General features: G+C 42.4%; 1 protein-coding gene and 1 long non-coding RNA gene across 2 annotated transcripts in view; one reads left to right on the top strand and one right to left on the bottom strand.

Annotated features, from left to right (window-relative positions):
• The window catches only part of LOC130361335 (uncharacterized), a 106,881-nt gene extending 100,971 nt beyond the window's left edge, over positions 1–5,910 (bottom strand). The window contains exon 1 of the long non-coding RNA XR_008890966.1: positions 5,781–5,910. This is a non-coding gene — a long non-coding RNA (uncharacterized LOC130361335). The remainder of the gene's footprint in view (positions 1–5,780) is intronic.
• Positions 5,911–5,969: 59 nt separating this feature from the next.
• On the top strand, positions 5,970–12,515 carry ODC1 (ornithine decarboxylase 1). Its single transcript, XM_056564187.1, has 11 exons — positions 5,970–6,128; positions 7,448–7,594; positions 7,692–7,835; positions 7,934–8,107; positions 8,480–8,652; positions 9,364–9,498; positions 9,637–9,802; positions 9,941–10,103; positions 10,191–10,306; positions 10,965–11,179; positions 12,081–12,515. Exons 3-11 carry the CDS (start codon positions 7,734–7,736, stop codon positions 12,217–12,219), a joined length of 1,383 nt encoding a protein of 460 aa, XP_056420162.1. The 5' UTR covers positions 5,970–6,128; positions 7,448–7,594; positions 7,692–7,733; the 3' UTR covers positions 12,220–12,515.
• The last annotated feature ends 1,489 nt before the right edge of the window (positions 12,516–14,004 follow it).

Here is a 14,004-nt window from a genome sequence, read left to right as displayed (position 1 = left end):
CGCAGTATGAACCTACCCTAATGTTCATGTTTTTTCCTATAAGACAGACGGTAATAATGCAGTGTGAACCCTATGGCTTTTTTCCCTTTAAAGGGGTACTCCAGTGGAAAACATTTTCTTTTAAATCAACTGGTGCCAGAAAGTTAAACAGATTTGTAAATTACTTCTATAAAAAAATCCCAATCCTTCCAGTACTTATCATCTGCTGTATACTACAGAGGAAGTTCTTTTCTTTTTTTAATTTCTTTTTTGTCTGACCACAGTGCTCTCTGCTGAAACCTCTGCCATGTCAGGAACTGTCAAGAGCAGGAGCAAATCCCCATAGAAAACCTCTCCCGCTCTGGACAGTTCCTGACATGGACAGAGGTGTCAGCAGAGAGCACTTCGGTCAGGCAGAAATTAAATTAAAAAAGAAAAGGACTTTCTCTGTAGCATACAGCAGCTGATAAGTACTGGAAGGATTAGGATTTATTTATAGAAGTAATTTACAAATCTGTTTAACTTTCTGGCACCAGTTGATTTAAAAGAAAATGTTTTCCAGTGGAGTACCCCTTTAAAGGGTATGAATACACTACATTCCTGCCCCCCGTCAATTGTAAAGCGGGATGCCCGCATATACTGTTACCAGGAGCAGCGGACCTCACGCCTTTTGGGGGATGTGAACTATTTCAAAAGCGCAATAGCCCCCGTCATGAGTCCGCTTATAATAGCGGATACGTCCCGAATGGGCCATAGAAGTGAACGGGGTCCGCTGCTTCCGATAACAGTATACGCCGGCATCCCATTTTCAGCAGGATGATGACGGGTACAATTAAAGGGGGGCAGAAAGTAGTGTGATCATACCGTAAAGCTGGGTTCACTTATGTCCGGCATAAGTAAACTCAGTTCTCACCACTTATGTAACATCAGGCGTCCATTGATTCTGAAAGCCAGACAGTGGAACACAACAAACTTCGTCCTCTGTCCGGTGCCGCACGGCAAGTCCAACCATCCGGCGTCCAAACTGAGACGCCGGATGATTGTAAACTGTCCCATTCAAATGAACTGGCTCAGTTCTACCATCAGTTTCCCGCCTGTGCTCACTGCAGGGAAACACTGCCGGAAAACTGATGTACCGTATTTTTCGCCCTATAGGACGCAACGGCATATAAGACGCACCCAAATTTTAGGTGCAAAATCTAAAAAATTAAAGATTTTGAACCCAATAGTGGTTTTGAACCTGCAGAACTCCAGATGTTGCAAAACTACAACTCCCAGCAAGCCCGGACAGCCAACGGCTGTCCGGGCATGCTGGGAGTTGTAGTTTTGCAACATCTGGAGGTCCGCAGATTGAAGACCACTGCATAGGAGGTAATACTCATGTGTCCCCACCACTCCGGACCCGTCACCTCTGCCCTGAATGTCGCTCCATCGCTGTCGCCGTGTCCCCGTCGCTCCAGAACGTCTCTGCTGCCGGCCGGGTATCCTCGCTCTCCGTCGCCGCTATCACGTCGTTACGCACGCCGACGCACGTACGCGACGACGTGATGACGAGGAAGGAGAGCGCCGGCCATACAGGGGATCCCTGAACGGAGAAGACAACAAGGAGACAGGTAAGGTCCCTCCCGGTGTCCTGTAAGCACTAACCCGGCTATTCAGTCGGGCTGTTCGGGACCACCGCGGTGAAATCGCGGCGGTCCCGAACAGCCCGGCTGCACAGCCGGGTTAGTGTCACTTTCCCTTCAGACGCGGCGGTCAGCTTTGATCGCCGCGTCTGAAAGGTTAATACAGGGCATCACCGCGATCGGGGATGCCCTGTAATAGCCGCGGGTCCCGGCCGTTGATGGCCGCAGGGACCGCCGCGATAGGGGTGTATTCGCCGTATAAGACGCACCGACTTTTTCCCCCCCAGTTTTGGGGAAGAAAAAGTGCGTCTTATACGGCGAAAAATAAGGTATATGAAGGAGGCCTAACATACACAATAAAATATTTTAGCAATTTTTTTTTATACAACAAAATTCAAAGAACTGTAACGGAGATGAAAGCGCAGTGTGAACCCAGCCTTACCTCGCACGTGTACTTAGAACTTTTTTTCTTTTTCTTTGTCACTTTATCTTTTTTTTTTCTTCTATTTCTCAATTCTCGCTGTGGAAAGCTATTTGTGTAGATTGGTTTTATTGTGTTTTTTTTTTTTTTTTTTGCGTCTTTGCTCCAAAGTTATAATTTTGTTGCACAGTATATGTAACTATTTCTCCCGTTACTTTCTCCCGTCACAAAATAATGCCCGTTATTAATAACGGGCTATGACGGGTTAAAACAAATAATATAAAAATACCATAGACTATAATGGGATTTTGTAACGGCCTTATGGAATTATGTAACGGCCGTTTAATGGCCGATTTTAAGGGTTTTCATAACGGAACATTAAACAGATCTTTAAAACGGATGAATTTTATAGTGTGAAAGGGGCCTAATGCACAGTGAAGATTTATTATGCCATAGTGTAGTACAAGGACGTGTTTTGGTGTGGGAGCCTTCCTCAGCTGTCTGCCCCTTTATCCCTTTTTACAAAGTGGCTAGGGTTGCAAACCTTTCTTGCAAAAAAAAATTATAATAAAATACCGCCCATGCTAATTTGCATAATTAAAGGGGTACTCCAGTGGAAAAAATGTTTTTTAAATCAACTGGTGCCAGAAAGTTAAACAGATTTGTAATTAATTCTTTTCATTTTGAATTTCTTTTTTGTCTTGTCCACAGTGCTCTCTGCTGACACCTGATGAACGTATCAGGAACTGTCCACAACAGGAGAAAATCCCCATAGAAAACCTATGCTGCTCTGGACAGTTCCTGACACGGACAGAGGTGTCAGCAGAGAGCACTGTGGACAAGACAAAAAAAAATTCAAAAAGAAAAGAATTTCCTCTGAAGCATAAAGCTGCTAAAAAGTACTGGAAGGGTAAAGATTTTTTAATAGAAGTCATTTACAAATCTGCTTAACTTTCTGGCAACAGTTCATTTAAAAAAACAGTTTTCCACCGGAGTACCCCTTTAACTATATATGCGTAAAATCACAGGATACACATATGTGAGAGAAATTTTGTCCTGTTCTGATCCCTATAACCTTTTTTATTTCTTCTAATATGGGCTTGTATTGTATTGTAGGGCTCATTTTTTGTGCCTCGATCTGTAGTTTTTCACAGTACCAATTTTGTTTTGATGGGACATTTTGATCGCTTTTTATTTTTTTCTATTAAGTTCGGGAATTGCAGTTAGTTACTAACTACAACTCCCAGCAAGCCCTGATACAGCCTGTGGCTCAGCAGCTGCCCCAAACAAAAACTACAACTCCCAGCATGTTGGACTATATAGTAGTATATAGTATAGGTCAGTGTTTCCCAACCAGGGGTGCCTCCAGCTGTATCAAAACTACAACTCCCAGCATGCCTGGACAGCCGTTGGCTGTCTGGGCATGCTGGGAGTTGTAGTTTTGCAACAGCTGGAGGCTTTCTGGTTGGGAAACACTGCTATAGTATATGGTGCAACATTCCGGGAGTTGGAGGATTGGTTGGATAAATACCGGCCATTGCATTGTCAGTATTTTTAACCCCTTAACAACGCCAGACTTAAATGTACATCCTGGTGAGCTGGTACTTAACGCACCAGGACGTTCATTTACGTCCTATGCATAACCGCGAGCATCAGAGCGATCCTCGGGTCATGCGTGGCAGATCCCAGCTGCTGATAGCAGCCAGGGACCCGCCAGTAATAGCGGACATCCGCACTGCCGCGGCGATCCGATCAACCAGAACGGCAGACGGAGGTCCCTTCACCTGCTTCCGCTGCCTTCCACAGGTCTTCTGCTCTGGTCTGAGATTGAGCAGACCAGAGCAGAATATGACCGATAAGACTGATCAGTGCTATATCCTATGTATAGCACTGAACAGTATTAGCAATCAAATGATTACTATAAATAGTCCCCTATGGGGACTATTAAAGTGTAAAAAAAAAAAAAGTAAAAAGTAAAAAAAATGTGAAAAACCCCCTTCCCCAATAAAAATGTAAATTGTCCCATTTTCCCTATTTCACCCCCAAAAAGTGTAAAACTTTTTTTATATACATATTTGGTATCGCTGCATGCGTAAATATCCGATTTATTTAAATAAAATCTTAATGCTACTGTACGGTGAATTGCGTGAATGTAAAAAAATAAAATAAAAAAGTCCAAAATAGCTGCTTTTTTAACATTTTATTCCCCAAATTTTTTTTTCCAAAAAATGTATTAAGCATTTTATATAAGCAAATATGGTATCAATAAAAATACTGATCAAGGCGCAAAAAATGAGCCCTCATACCGCCGCTATTATGGAAAAATGAAAAAGTTATTATAGGTCTTCAAAATAGGGGGATTTTAAACGTACTACAGTGGTCCCTCAACATACGATGGTAATGCGTTCCAAACGACCCATCGTTTGTTGAATCCATCGTATGTTGAGGGATTCGTGCAATGTAAAAAGTGCATTTAATACTCACCTGTCCCCGCCGCTCCGGACCGCGTCCTCACCGCTCCCGATGCTGTCCCAGGGGCTCCCGATGCTGTCCCGCTGCTCCGGCGTCTTCTTCGGGATCCTCCGGCTTCTTCCGCATCTACTCCGGTGTCCGGGCCTCGCTTTCTGGTGACGTCATTACGTCGCTGCGCCGTGCGCAGCGACGTAATAACGACGCCGGAAAGCGAGGCCCGGACATCGGAGAAGATGCAGAAGACGCCGGAGGATCGCGAAGTGGACCCGGAGCAGCGGGGATAGGTAAATGAACCTGTCCGGGATGCTTAAACTGCTATCCGACAGCAGCTTAAGCATTTTGCGCTGTCGGAAAGCAGTTAATGCGATGGCCCCGACATATAAAAGCATCGTATGTCGATGCTGATTATCTAAGAGGCCATCGTATTTCAATTTGATCATATGTCGGGGCCATCGCATGTCGGGGGTTACTGTAATTTGGTTAAAAAGTTTGCGATTATTTTTAAGCGCAACAGTAATAGAAAAATATGTTATCATGGGTATCATTTTAATCGTATTGACCAAGAGAATAAAGAACACATGTCATTTTTACCGGAAATTGTACGCCGTGAAAACGAAACCTTCCAAAATTTGCAAAATTGTGGGTTTCTTTTCAATTTCCCCATACAAATAGTATTTTTTTGGTTGCGCCATACATTTTATGGTAAAGTGAGTGATGGCATTACAACGGACAACTGGTCGCGCAAAAAACAAGCCCTCATACTAAGTCTGTGGATGAAAATATAAAAGAGTTATGAGTCCTTAAGGGGTTAATATAAAAATACGGGCAAGGTGGCCAAAATACCGGCTGTCCTGGTGAAATACCGTCCAGGTGGCAACCGTAAAGGTGTCTCCTAGTGAATTCGTGGCACTTTCCTGACTAAATAGTCGACTCACATAGAATACATTGCTTTCTAATCTACGATTGTCGCACACCGTGAGCACAAAAAGTCACTGCGCAAAACTTTTGTAAAAAAATAAATAAATAAATAAAAAGCCATCCAAACAGCTTGATAAATTCCCTCCATTTGTCTCTATGCTGAAGTGTCATGATAGATCCCCTGACAACCGCACAATGTGAACTGGAGCCAAATGTACCTGTCACGGTCTTACACGGTGGAAACGTATACGTTTTATTATATTATATAATTCTATATAATCCACTATATTATAAACCCGCCGTAAATGTATATAATATCCTAATATAAGCCTCTATATATTCTCCTATATATCCTTACTACGTACTTTCCCCTCATACGCTCGGATACCGCCTTCCTGCCAGCGCAGCCCCGACCACAGCCGGACGGTGACGTCACAATAGGCGAGTGGCGCCGGCTCCCGGAGTAAACCGATCAGCGCTGGTTTGAGCTGGAGCGTCGCCATGACAACGCAGGCCCCGCCTATAAAAAGGCAGCGAGCGCCGGCTCTTTCACTCATTCCGTGTCATCTCTTGAGCGGTTAACAGCGCTGTGAGGAGCCGGGTCTTTGTACTTTTTTACCACCCTTGTGCGGTTGCTTTCCGTGGGATTACTTTATTTCTCTTCTGGGCATTTGGTGCCTCGATGGGTACAGATTTCGTAAATGCTTTTTAAGGTAAGTTTTCTTCACCGTCCGCTGGTTATATAGTCGGGATATGGGGTACGGGCTTGTGTAGCGGAGAGGGGGGGGGGGAGAGAAACCGTTGCGCTGCGTCAGGTGCGCGGTTTGAGGAGTTTTGACTCTTTCTGGCTTCCGTAGTTCACAGCTTAATAGCGGGTTTAGAGGGGTCTGGGGAGTCGGACACGTGGCAGAATGAATGGGGTGGGTGGCATGTGTAGTGTATCTATGTAGACACTATAATTATGAATGTTTAGTAGGATATATTAAGTCACTTAAGACTAATATATATATTTTTAAAGGTTTCTACTTAATGTATGTCACCACATAGCAATGCTGACCTTAGAGGGCCACTGTATGGCTGCTTATAATGTGACCATATGTGGGGTTTCCCAAGGACAAGCTGTGATCTGAAGGTCTGAGTAAGGACTGATCTTAGTTTCCCAACCAAAGTGCCTCCAGCTGTTGCAAAACTACAACTCCCAGAATGCCCGGACAGCCGAAGGCTGTCCGGGCATTCTGGGAGTTGTAGTTTTGCAACAGCTGGAGGTTATTTGGTTGGGGAAACCCTGTTCTAAGACATTGAATGCCACCTGGATGTAGCAAAACTACAACCCCCATCATGGCTGTATAAGGCTTCCTCTAACCAGCTGTTGCAAATCTATAACCCCCTATGTCTGGGGGGGGGGGGGGAAGGATGAAATTCTGTATTAGATCAGTCACCACTATTGACCAGACAGCTGAAGGTTGTTCAGCCATGATGGAAACTGTAGTTTTGCAGCACCTGGTTGGAAAGTGCTGTCCTTGAGCAGCAGCTGCTCCTTAATCAGTATCAACTGCACATCTGAAGGTTGTTCGGCCATGATGGGAGTTGTAGTTTTGCCGTGGATGCTTTTAAGACCTATTTACACTTCCTCATAACTATGTATCTAAAGTTCTGTGGCGATGTCGTGATCATGGTCTAGATGTTGGACTTTTTTTGTGGTCATGGCTCTTCGATCTTAGATTAGCACATGCTGCCGGGTGCAACGATTTGGCTGCGGCCAATAGGAAAGAGTTGCAGTAGCCGGCATGAGCTGTGATTGGGTGGCGGTGTCCTCACGGGGCGTGGAGTCCCGCCTCTGCCAGTTAGTGACACGAGGCATATTTTCCTGTAGGCGGAAGGGGGAGGTGGAGCTGCAGGCACTCAATGAATGGGCTGGGTGCATGACACAGACGATAAGGTTTCAAGTTTTTTTTTTTTTCCATGATTGTAGCGGTGATGTAACATCTGTAGATGTGTGATGACTAAGGATTTTTTTTTCTTCCCTCTGCAGAACGCCAGCAGCACAGCAGTTAAGAACGGCTCCTTTGAGGGCGTAGGGCTTGTCTTATACTTACCAGGCTTCTATTTCACCGGAGAGCCTCCTTGGCAGCAAAGCTGAGGCCCTCTTTGTAATAAACCCCATCTCTAACTTGTCCATGTAAGTATTTCTGAGCCTGTAATCCACTTATATTTTTATATTACGCTACTGTATAATGTAACCTTTTTCTAATTTTTTTTTTTTTTTTACTTTGCAGTTTGTTGCATTTCCATCTTGTGATTTTTATTACGTTGAGACAATGAACAGCTTCAGCAACGAAGACTTCGACTTCAGCTTCCTCGAGGAAGGTTTTACTGCCCGGGATATCCTGGAGCAGAAGATCAATGAAGTGTCCTCATCTGTAAGTTTTGGTCTTAAGTTTTTTTTTTTTACTTGTACCATGTTTTTCTGTAATGTCCATAAACTAAACCTGAGTTTTTGTTTTTTTTTCATTTTTAGGACGATAAGGATGCCTTTTATGTTGCTGATCTTGGTGATATTGTGAAAAAGCATGTGCGCTGGCACAAAGCACTCCCTCGAGTAACTCCATTTTATGCCGTCAAATGCAATGACAGCAAGGCCATTGTCAAGACTCTCTCCATTTTGGGTGCTGGATTTGACTGCGCCAGCAAGGTAAATTCTGGTTAATTAAGTTAGGCATACAGATTATTGGCAAGGACTGGCTGTGTTTCAAGCTGTTACAAAATGACAACTTGCAGCATTTGCTATCAAGGCATACTGGAAATTATAGCTTTAAATCAGCTGGACTAGTCCTGGTTGACAACATTGATCCAGTGGGTGGTCCTCAAACAGATGTAAGGGGATTGTATACTGCATGCCTGAAGTCTCCCCAAGAGGTGTCTGGCATGGGCTTACACTCTTATTCTCTTAGCAAACATTAATACATTGGCTGTTAATTTTTTCTGACAAAAGTTATCCCAGTGTGGTTAGCATACACTTAACATCGGAATAGGAGTTTCTAATTTCCATAATTTCTTCTTGCAGACTGAAATACAACTTATCCAGAGTATCGGTGTTCCACCGGAAAGAATCATCTATGCCAACCCATGCAAACAAGTTTCCCAGATCAAATATGCTGCTAGCAGTGGTGTGGAGAAGATGACTTTTGACAGTGAAGTGGAACTAATGAAAGTGGCAAGAAATCACCCCAATGCCAAGTAAGTTAAAATCAAAAACTTCATGTAGCTTGAGAGCCTTAACATGTTGCAATACAAAGTAGATTAGTTCCCTTGTAGTTTACCATCACTGGAGACCTGTTTGTGGAGGGTGTTAACACTTTCTTCACCTATAGATCACCATCCAGGTGATTAACTAATAATCCCTCTATTTCCCACAAACTTGTATAAAATCTTTAATGCTTTATTTCTACTCAAGCCTTCAAACGGAAAGACCGTGATTTTACTAAAGTCCATAAAATGGTTTAGTGCTCTGTGGCTGCAGGTTCCCTGCAAAAGCATCTTTCATGAGCTGCAGCCACATAGCACTAAACCATTAAAGGACTTAAGTATTCAAACAGAGAAACTGAGACTGACTTTAATATTGTAGAAGTAAAGCATTAAAGATTGTGTGAAATGAAGAGAATATTAGTGGATCACCTGGATGATCTATAGGTGAAGAAACGTTTAGTTAACTAAACCCAGACTTATGAAATTATAGCATGTAGTGCATCGAACATTGTGCCCTGAAAGTCTTTGGCTGATGGGAGTTGTAGTTTAGCTGAAGGAAGGGCTATAAGTTGGGGAACACTGCTCTGTAGCCAGGTTCCCTGCAGGATTCCATAGACCACCAATGATTAAGTGGTGGTCCAACAAACAAATGTCTGTACACATGACAACTCTGCTTTAAGTCTTGTGGTTTTTGTTTTTTAGGCTTGTTCTGCGGATAGCCACAGATGACTCCAAAGCAGTTTGTCGCTTGAGTGTAAAGTTTGGGGCCACCCTTAAAACCAGCAGGAATCTTCTGGAACGTGCAAAGGAGCTCAATGTGGAAATCATTGGTGTAAGGTAGGTATCTTAAGTTTGTCAGATTTCTACTTGGCCACTACTGAGCATAGAATGCAGTCCCTCTGAAAATCTGGTTTTAGGCTTGGCTTTTGTACCTCTAAATGTTGTGTATAATGGTTTTTCCTTTCTCCAAACCAGTTTCCATGTTGGCAGTGGCTGCACAGATCCTCAGACATTTGTGCAAGCTGTTTCTGATGCCCGATGCGTCTTTGATATGGGAGCAGAGCTTGGATTTAATATGCACTTACTTGACATTGGTGGTGGCTTTCCAGGGTCTGAAGATGTCAAACTCAAGTTTGAAGAGGTAAGAACAAGATTTTTGCCTCTGCATTTCACTTGCTCTTGTGCTGGTTGGTCTATATTGTAACTCTCAAACTAGAGCTGAAATCTAAAGTGCTAGGTGTTTTTTGGTTTGTACTTAACCTTGTATGCTTTCTCTTAGGTGACATCAGTAATAAATCCTGCTCTAGACAAATACTTCCCAATTGACTCTGGTGTGCAGATTATTGGAGAACCCGGAAGATACTATGTTGCTTCAGCCTTTACCCTCGCTGTCAATATCATTGCAAAGAAGGTTATGGTGTCCGAACAGTCTGGATCTGATGGTGCGTGTAAAAGGGTTGTTTTCCTTTAAAAAAAATAAATGAAGAAAGTGAACAAAACTAACTTAAAAATCATTTCACTATTTTCAGATGAAGATGACTTCTCCTGTAACAAAACGCTTATGTATTACGTCAACGATGGAGTCTATGGATCTTTCAACTGCATCTTGTATGACCATGCTCATGTCAAGCCTATGCTTCAGAAGGTAAGACTCTAGAACAGTGTCTTGCTAAATTAAAAGGGTTGAGATGCAATAGTCATAACCTATATAAAAGCAGATAATTTCTTATACAACATAGTTAAATGGTACCGGTCATTGACAAACTTGAAATTTGGTAGAAACATCAAAAGATTTTTATTGGTCCAGACTGTGGTCAGACCTCCCAGCTCAGTCTCCTGATCAGTTGGGGAACTCGGCACCTTCTGGTATGAACTGGATGGACTTACAATGTAGGTTTGTCTCTACAGGGTCAGTAATAAACAAATGTTACACCAAACTGAATCATAAAATCTCACTTTATTGATTACATTATAAAATACATAGTACATGGAATGTGGCTAGCAAGATACATGAGGAAATACAAGATGAGGTGGTCAGTATAGTGAATGTACAATAAAAATGCAAATGAAATGTAGGGAAGGCACTCACCAATGGAGTCGACATGTAAACAGAAAGGTGAGGCAAGTGACCAACTGTGTCCAGAGCAGGGAGGGAGCATGTAGCTCTCCTGAATAGTCTAATCAGTCAGGTCTGAACAAAGATTAAATGGACACGTGGTTCGTTTATTAACAGGTACGCTTTGACCATTAGTTACACTGCCCTTAAGACAAAGTTGATGACTTAACAGATGTTTCTCTTACAGAAGCCCAAGCCAGATGAGAAGTACTACTCCAGCAGCATATGGGGACCAACATGTGATGGACTGGATCGTATAGTTGAACGATTCGACCTCCCAGAACTGCATGTTGGAGACTGGATGCTGTTTGAGAACATGGGAGCTTACACTGTTGCTGCATCTTCAACATTCAATGGATTCCAGAGACCATCAATTTACTATGTTATGTCACGGCCATACTGGTAAGAAACAGGAGATGCTTGGCTTGGTTTCAGGCTGAGGTGCCTTGGACTCCCTAAAATGTGTGCTGCATGCAGGAAGTTGGTGATATACAGCTTAAATAGTCACTGTTGGGTTCAAAACTTTTTATGCTGTAAATCTTGGTAAACATTAATCTTTCAAATATGTATATTAGAAATGTCTTACTAAATCATGTTTTGTCCAATCTGAAGCACAGGCGTAGACAAAATCCGATAAGTGAAGGTGGGTTAGCACTCCTGTGCTGTCTGATAGGACAGGAGAAGGCATAGGAGTACTAGCCCACCCTCACTTACTGGACTTTGTCCATGCCTATGCTTCAGACTGGACAACCATGATTACTATTAAAATTTCTTGTATAGAAAGAGCTTGATGTACAGCATAACATTTGTATCTGACAGTGCCCACTTAACTATTCAAACAGTGCCATAGACATTAACTAGACAAGTGTGTTCTTGACTACCTCAGGTCAAACCTCTAAAGCAGTTGTCTCTAACTGTGGACCTCTAAATGTTGCAAAAAACTACAACCACTTGCCTGCCTGAACAGCCAAAGGGTGCCTGGGCATGCAGAGTTGTAGTATTGCATCATTTGAGACCACTTATCTAGCCAGTCTTGCTTGGTGTGGATCCTAGCAGTCAGACCCACAGTCTAGTATTTATCTCCCGTCCAGTGGTTAAGTGTAAAGCTTCAGGATGGATTTAATTCTTATTGTACAAGTGAATACACATTATCCTGTGCATATTTGATGCATCAGATCTGCTGCAGATTTCAAAGTAAGCAGACTGAAATACTTATGCATAATACAGCATATCAAATATGGACATGTGAACAGACCCTAAAAATTTTTTAATGCTGGTATTAACTTGCGTTTTTTTTTTCCAGGCAACTGATGCACAATATCAAAGAACATGGAATCGTCCCTGAAGTGCCAGAGTCGAGTGCTCTTCACACATCTTGTGCCTTGGAAAGTGGATTGGAGCTTGGTACTACAGCCTGTTCTTCAGCAAGCGTCAATGTATAGATTTTTACTTTATTTAACTGATTTAGGTAACTGTAGATGTTACATGTATTAGAACTCAACTTTTGGGACCATAATTTAACTTTGTTTTTGTAGAGTTAACATTCAGCATTAATGCAACAAAATGGATGACTGGGAGATGGGGTCACAATTATCTGTGTTCCTATGGAAACTTTTTTTTTATTCTTTTCAATTATATTAAAGAAGCATTGCTGCCACACAAGCATTTTAGCTTGTGCACTGGCAGACTGTCTTCATGTGTTACATGTTTTTACAAATAAAAAATGTGTAAAAATTTTCTTTAATTGTCAAAGCCTTTGTCTCCAATCATATGGTAAATGCAGACAGCATCTTGGTGTGAACCAGTTTCTCAGGTGACTACCTAAACTGCTGTATAAAAGCCTGTCTTGTGCAGATGCAGCAGCCAAGACCTTCAGTCTTCCAAAAAACTTCAACATGAGTGAAATACAGTTGTCACCCATGGGTACAGCATACCTATAGTCGCCATACAGTTTTTCTTCCTCAGCTGTGGCTATGTGCAAAGAAATGTAGTTACCATTTATTGAAAATTTGTCTGGTTTCTGCATTTATAAAAGACCAGATACACAGGTAAAGTGGTGGCTGTCAGATGCCCTACATGAAAGGTAACTTAATATTGCCTAAAACCAGTGCATCAAACATGCAGCCCACCAAAGATCTCAGCAGAAACAACCTGCAGTGGTGTCACGACCCACCTTGCCATATACTGGAACTTAAGTCCCTCTGTTCAATTGTATCAGCTGGAGCATTGCCTGCCCAAAGACCTGACTAGGAGCCTAGAGCATGGGCAGGTTTAGTATCAGTGTTTCCTAATCTGTGCCCCTCCAGCTGGTGCAAAACTACAGTTCATTGTCCTGATGGGAGGTTTAGTTATGTAAGATCTGAAGAGTCGGACAAGGAAACTTTACTGGCTCAAAGTTCTCATCTGGTCATCTCAATATGAAAAGGCTCTTGAGCTTGTGGCACTGACATAACTGACTTTCTAAGTGACTAGAAAGTGATGTGCCAGGTTCACCAGGCATTTAGTAAGGTGTTCAGTTTTAGGACACTGGTCAGCACTTATCATTGTAGGTGTAAGTTTTTTTTTTTTTTTTTTTTTTCCCCCCTCTACACCTTGTGTGCTGGTAATGTATAGGAGCGCCAAATGGTTGCAGAGCATTTGATAAACTTTGCAGGTAATTTCAGAAATTTCTTCTTTTCATACACAAAGGCTAAGTCTGGGCTGGTGAAGTTAGACTTTTCACTGGCTTTGCACCTTTTCACAAAGGCAGTTCATAAAACCCTTATCAGTGGCTTGCAACTCAAAATCAGCAGAAATGTGTAAAAGGCACAAACCCGACTTGGGCCCTTTTTGTAGGGACATAACAGTCTAAAGACAATGATAAATGTCAGCCTTTGTGTATAATGGAATTTCATAGCAAAAACTAAGTGGGTGTTACTCCTCGCAACATAATGTGACCTAGTGTAGAGGTTTTGCAGGTAACAGATTATACAGTTGTGCATGTAGTAACTAGTTGGTAATACACTAAAATGTAGTCAGTCACTCTTTAGAACTAGAAGAGATGATGAGCCAATATTTGGCTTGCCTGAGATGTAGTATTGAAACAGCTGGAGGCACACTAATTGGGAATTCTGAACTGTGCAGTAGGAAACTTGAGTCTCTTGGCTCAATATATAATGCATGATTCTTGGACAAATTACATCTCGTGTCTAAAACCATTTGAGGCACTACCGATACTTAAGTTGGTA

The sequence above is a fragment of the Hyla sarda genome, chromosome 3, assembly GCF_029499605.1.
Source record: "Hyla sarda isolate aHylSar1 chromosome 3, aHylSar1.hap1, whole genome shotgun sequence".
Lineage (NCBI taxonomy): Eukaryota > Metazoa > Chordata > Amphibia > Anura > Hylidae > Hyla > Hyla sarda.
Note: the sequence above shows the minus strand (reverse complement) of the source record. Positions and strands in the feature narration are given on the sequence as shown.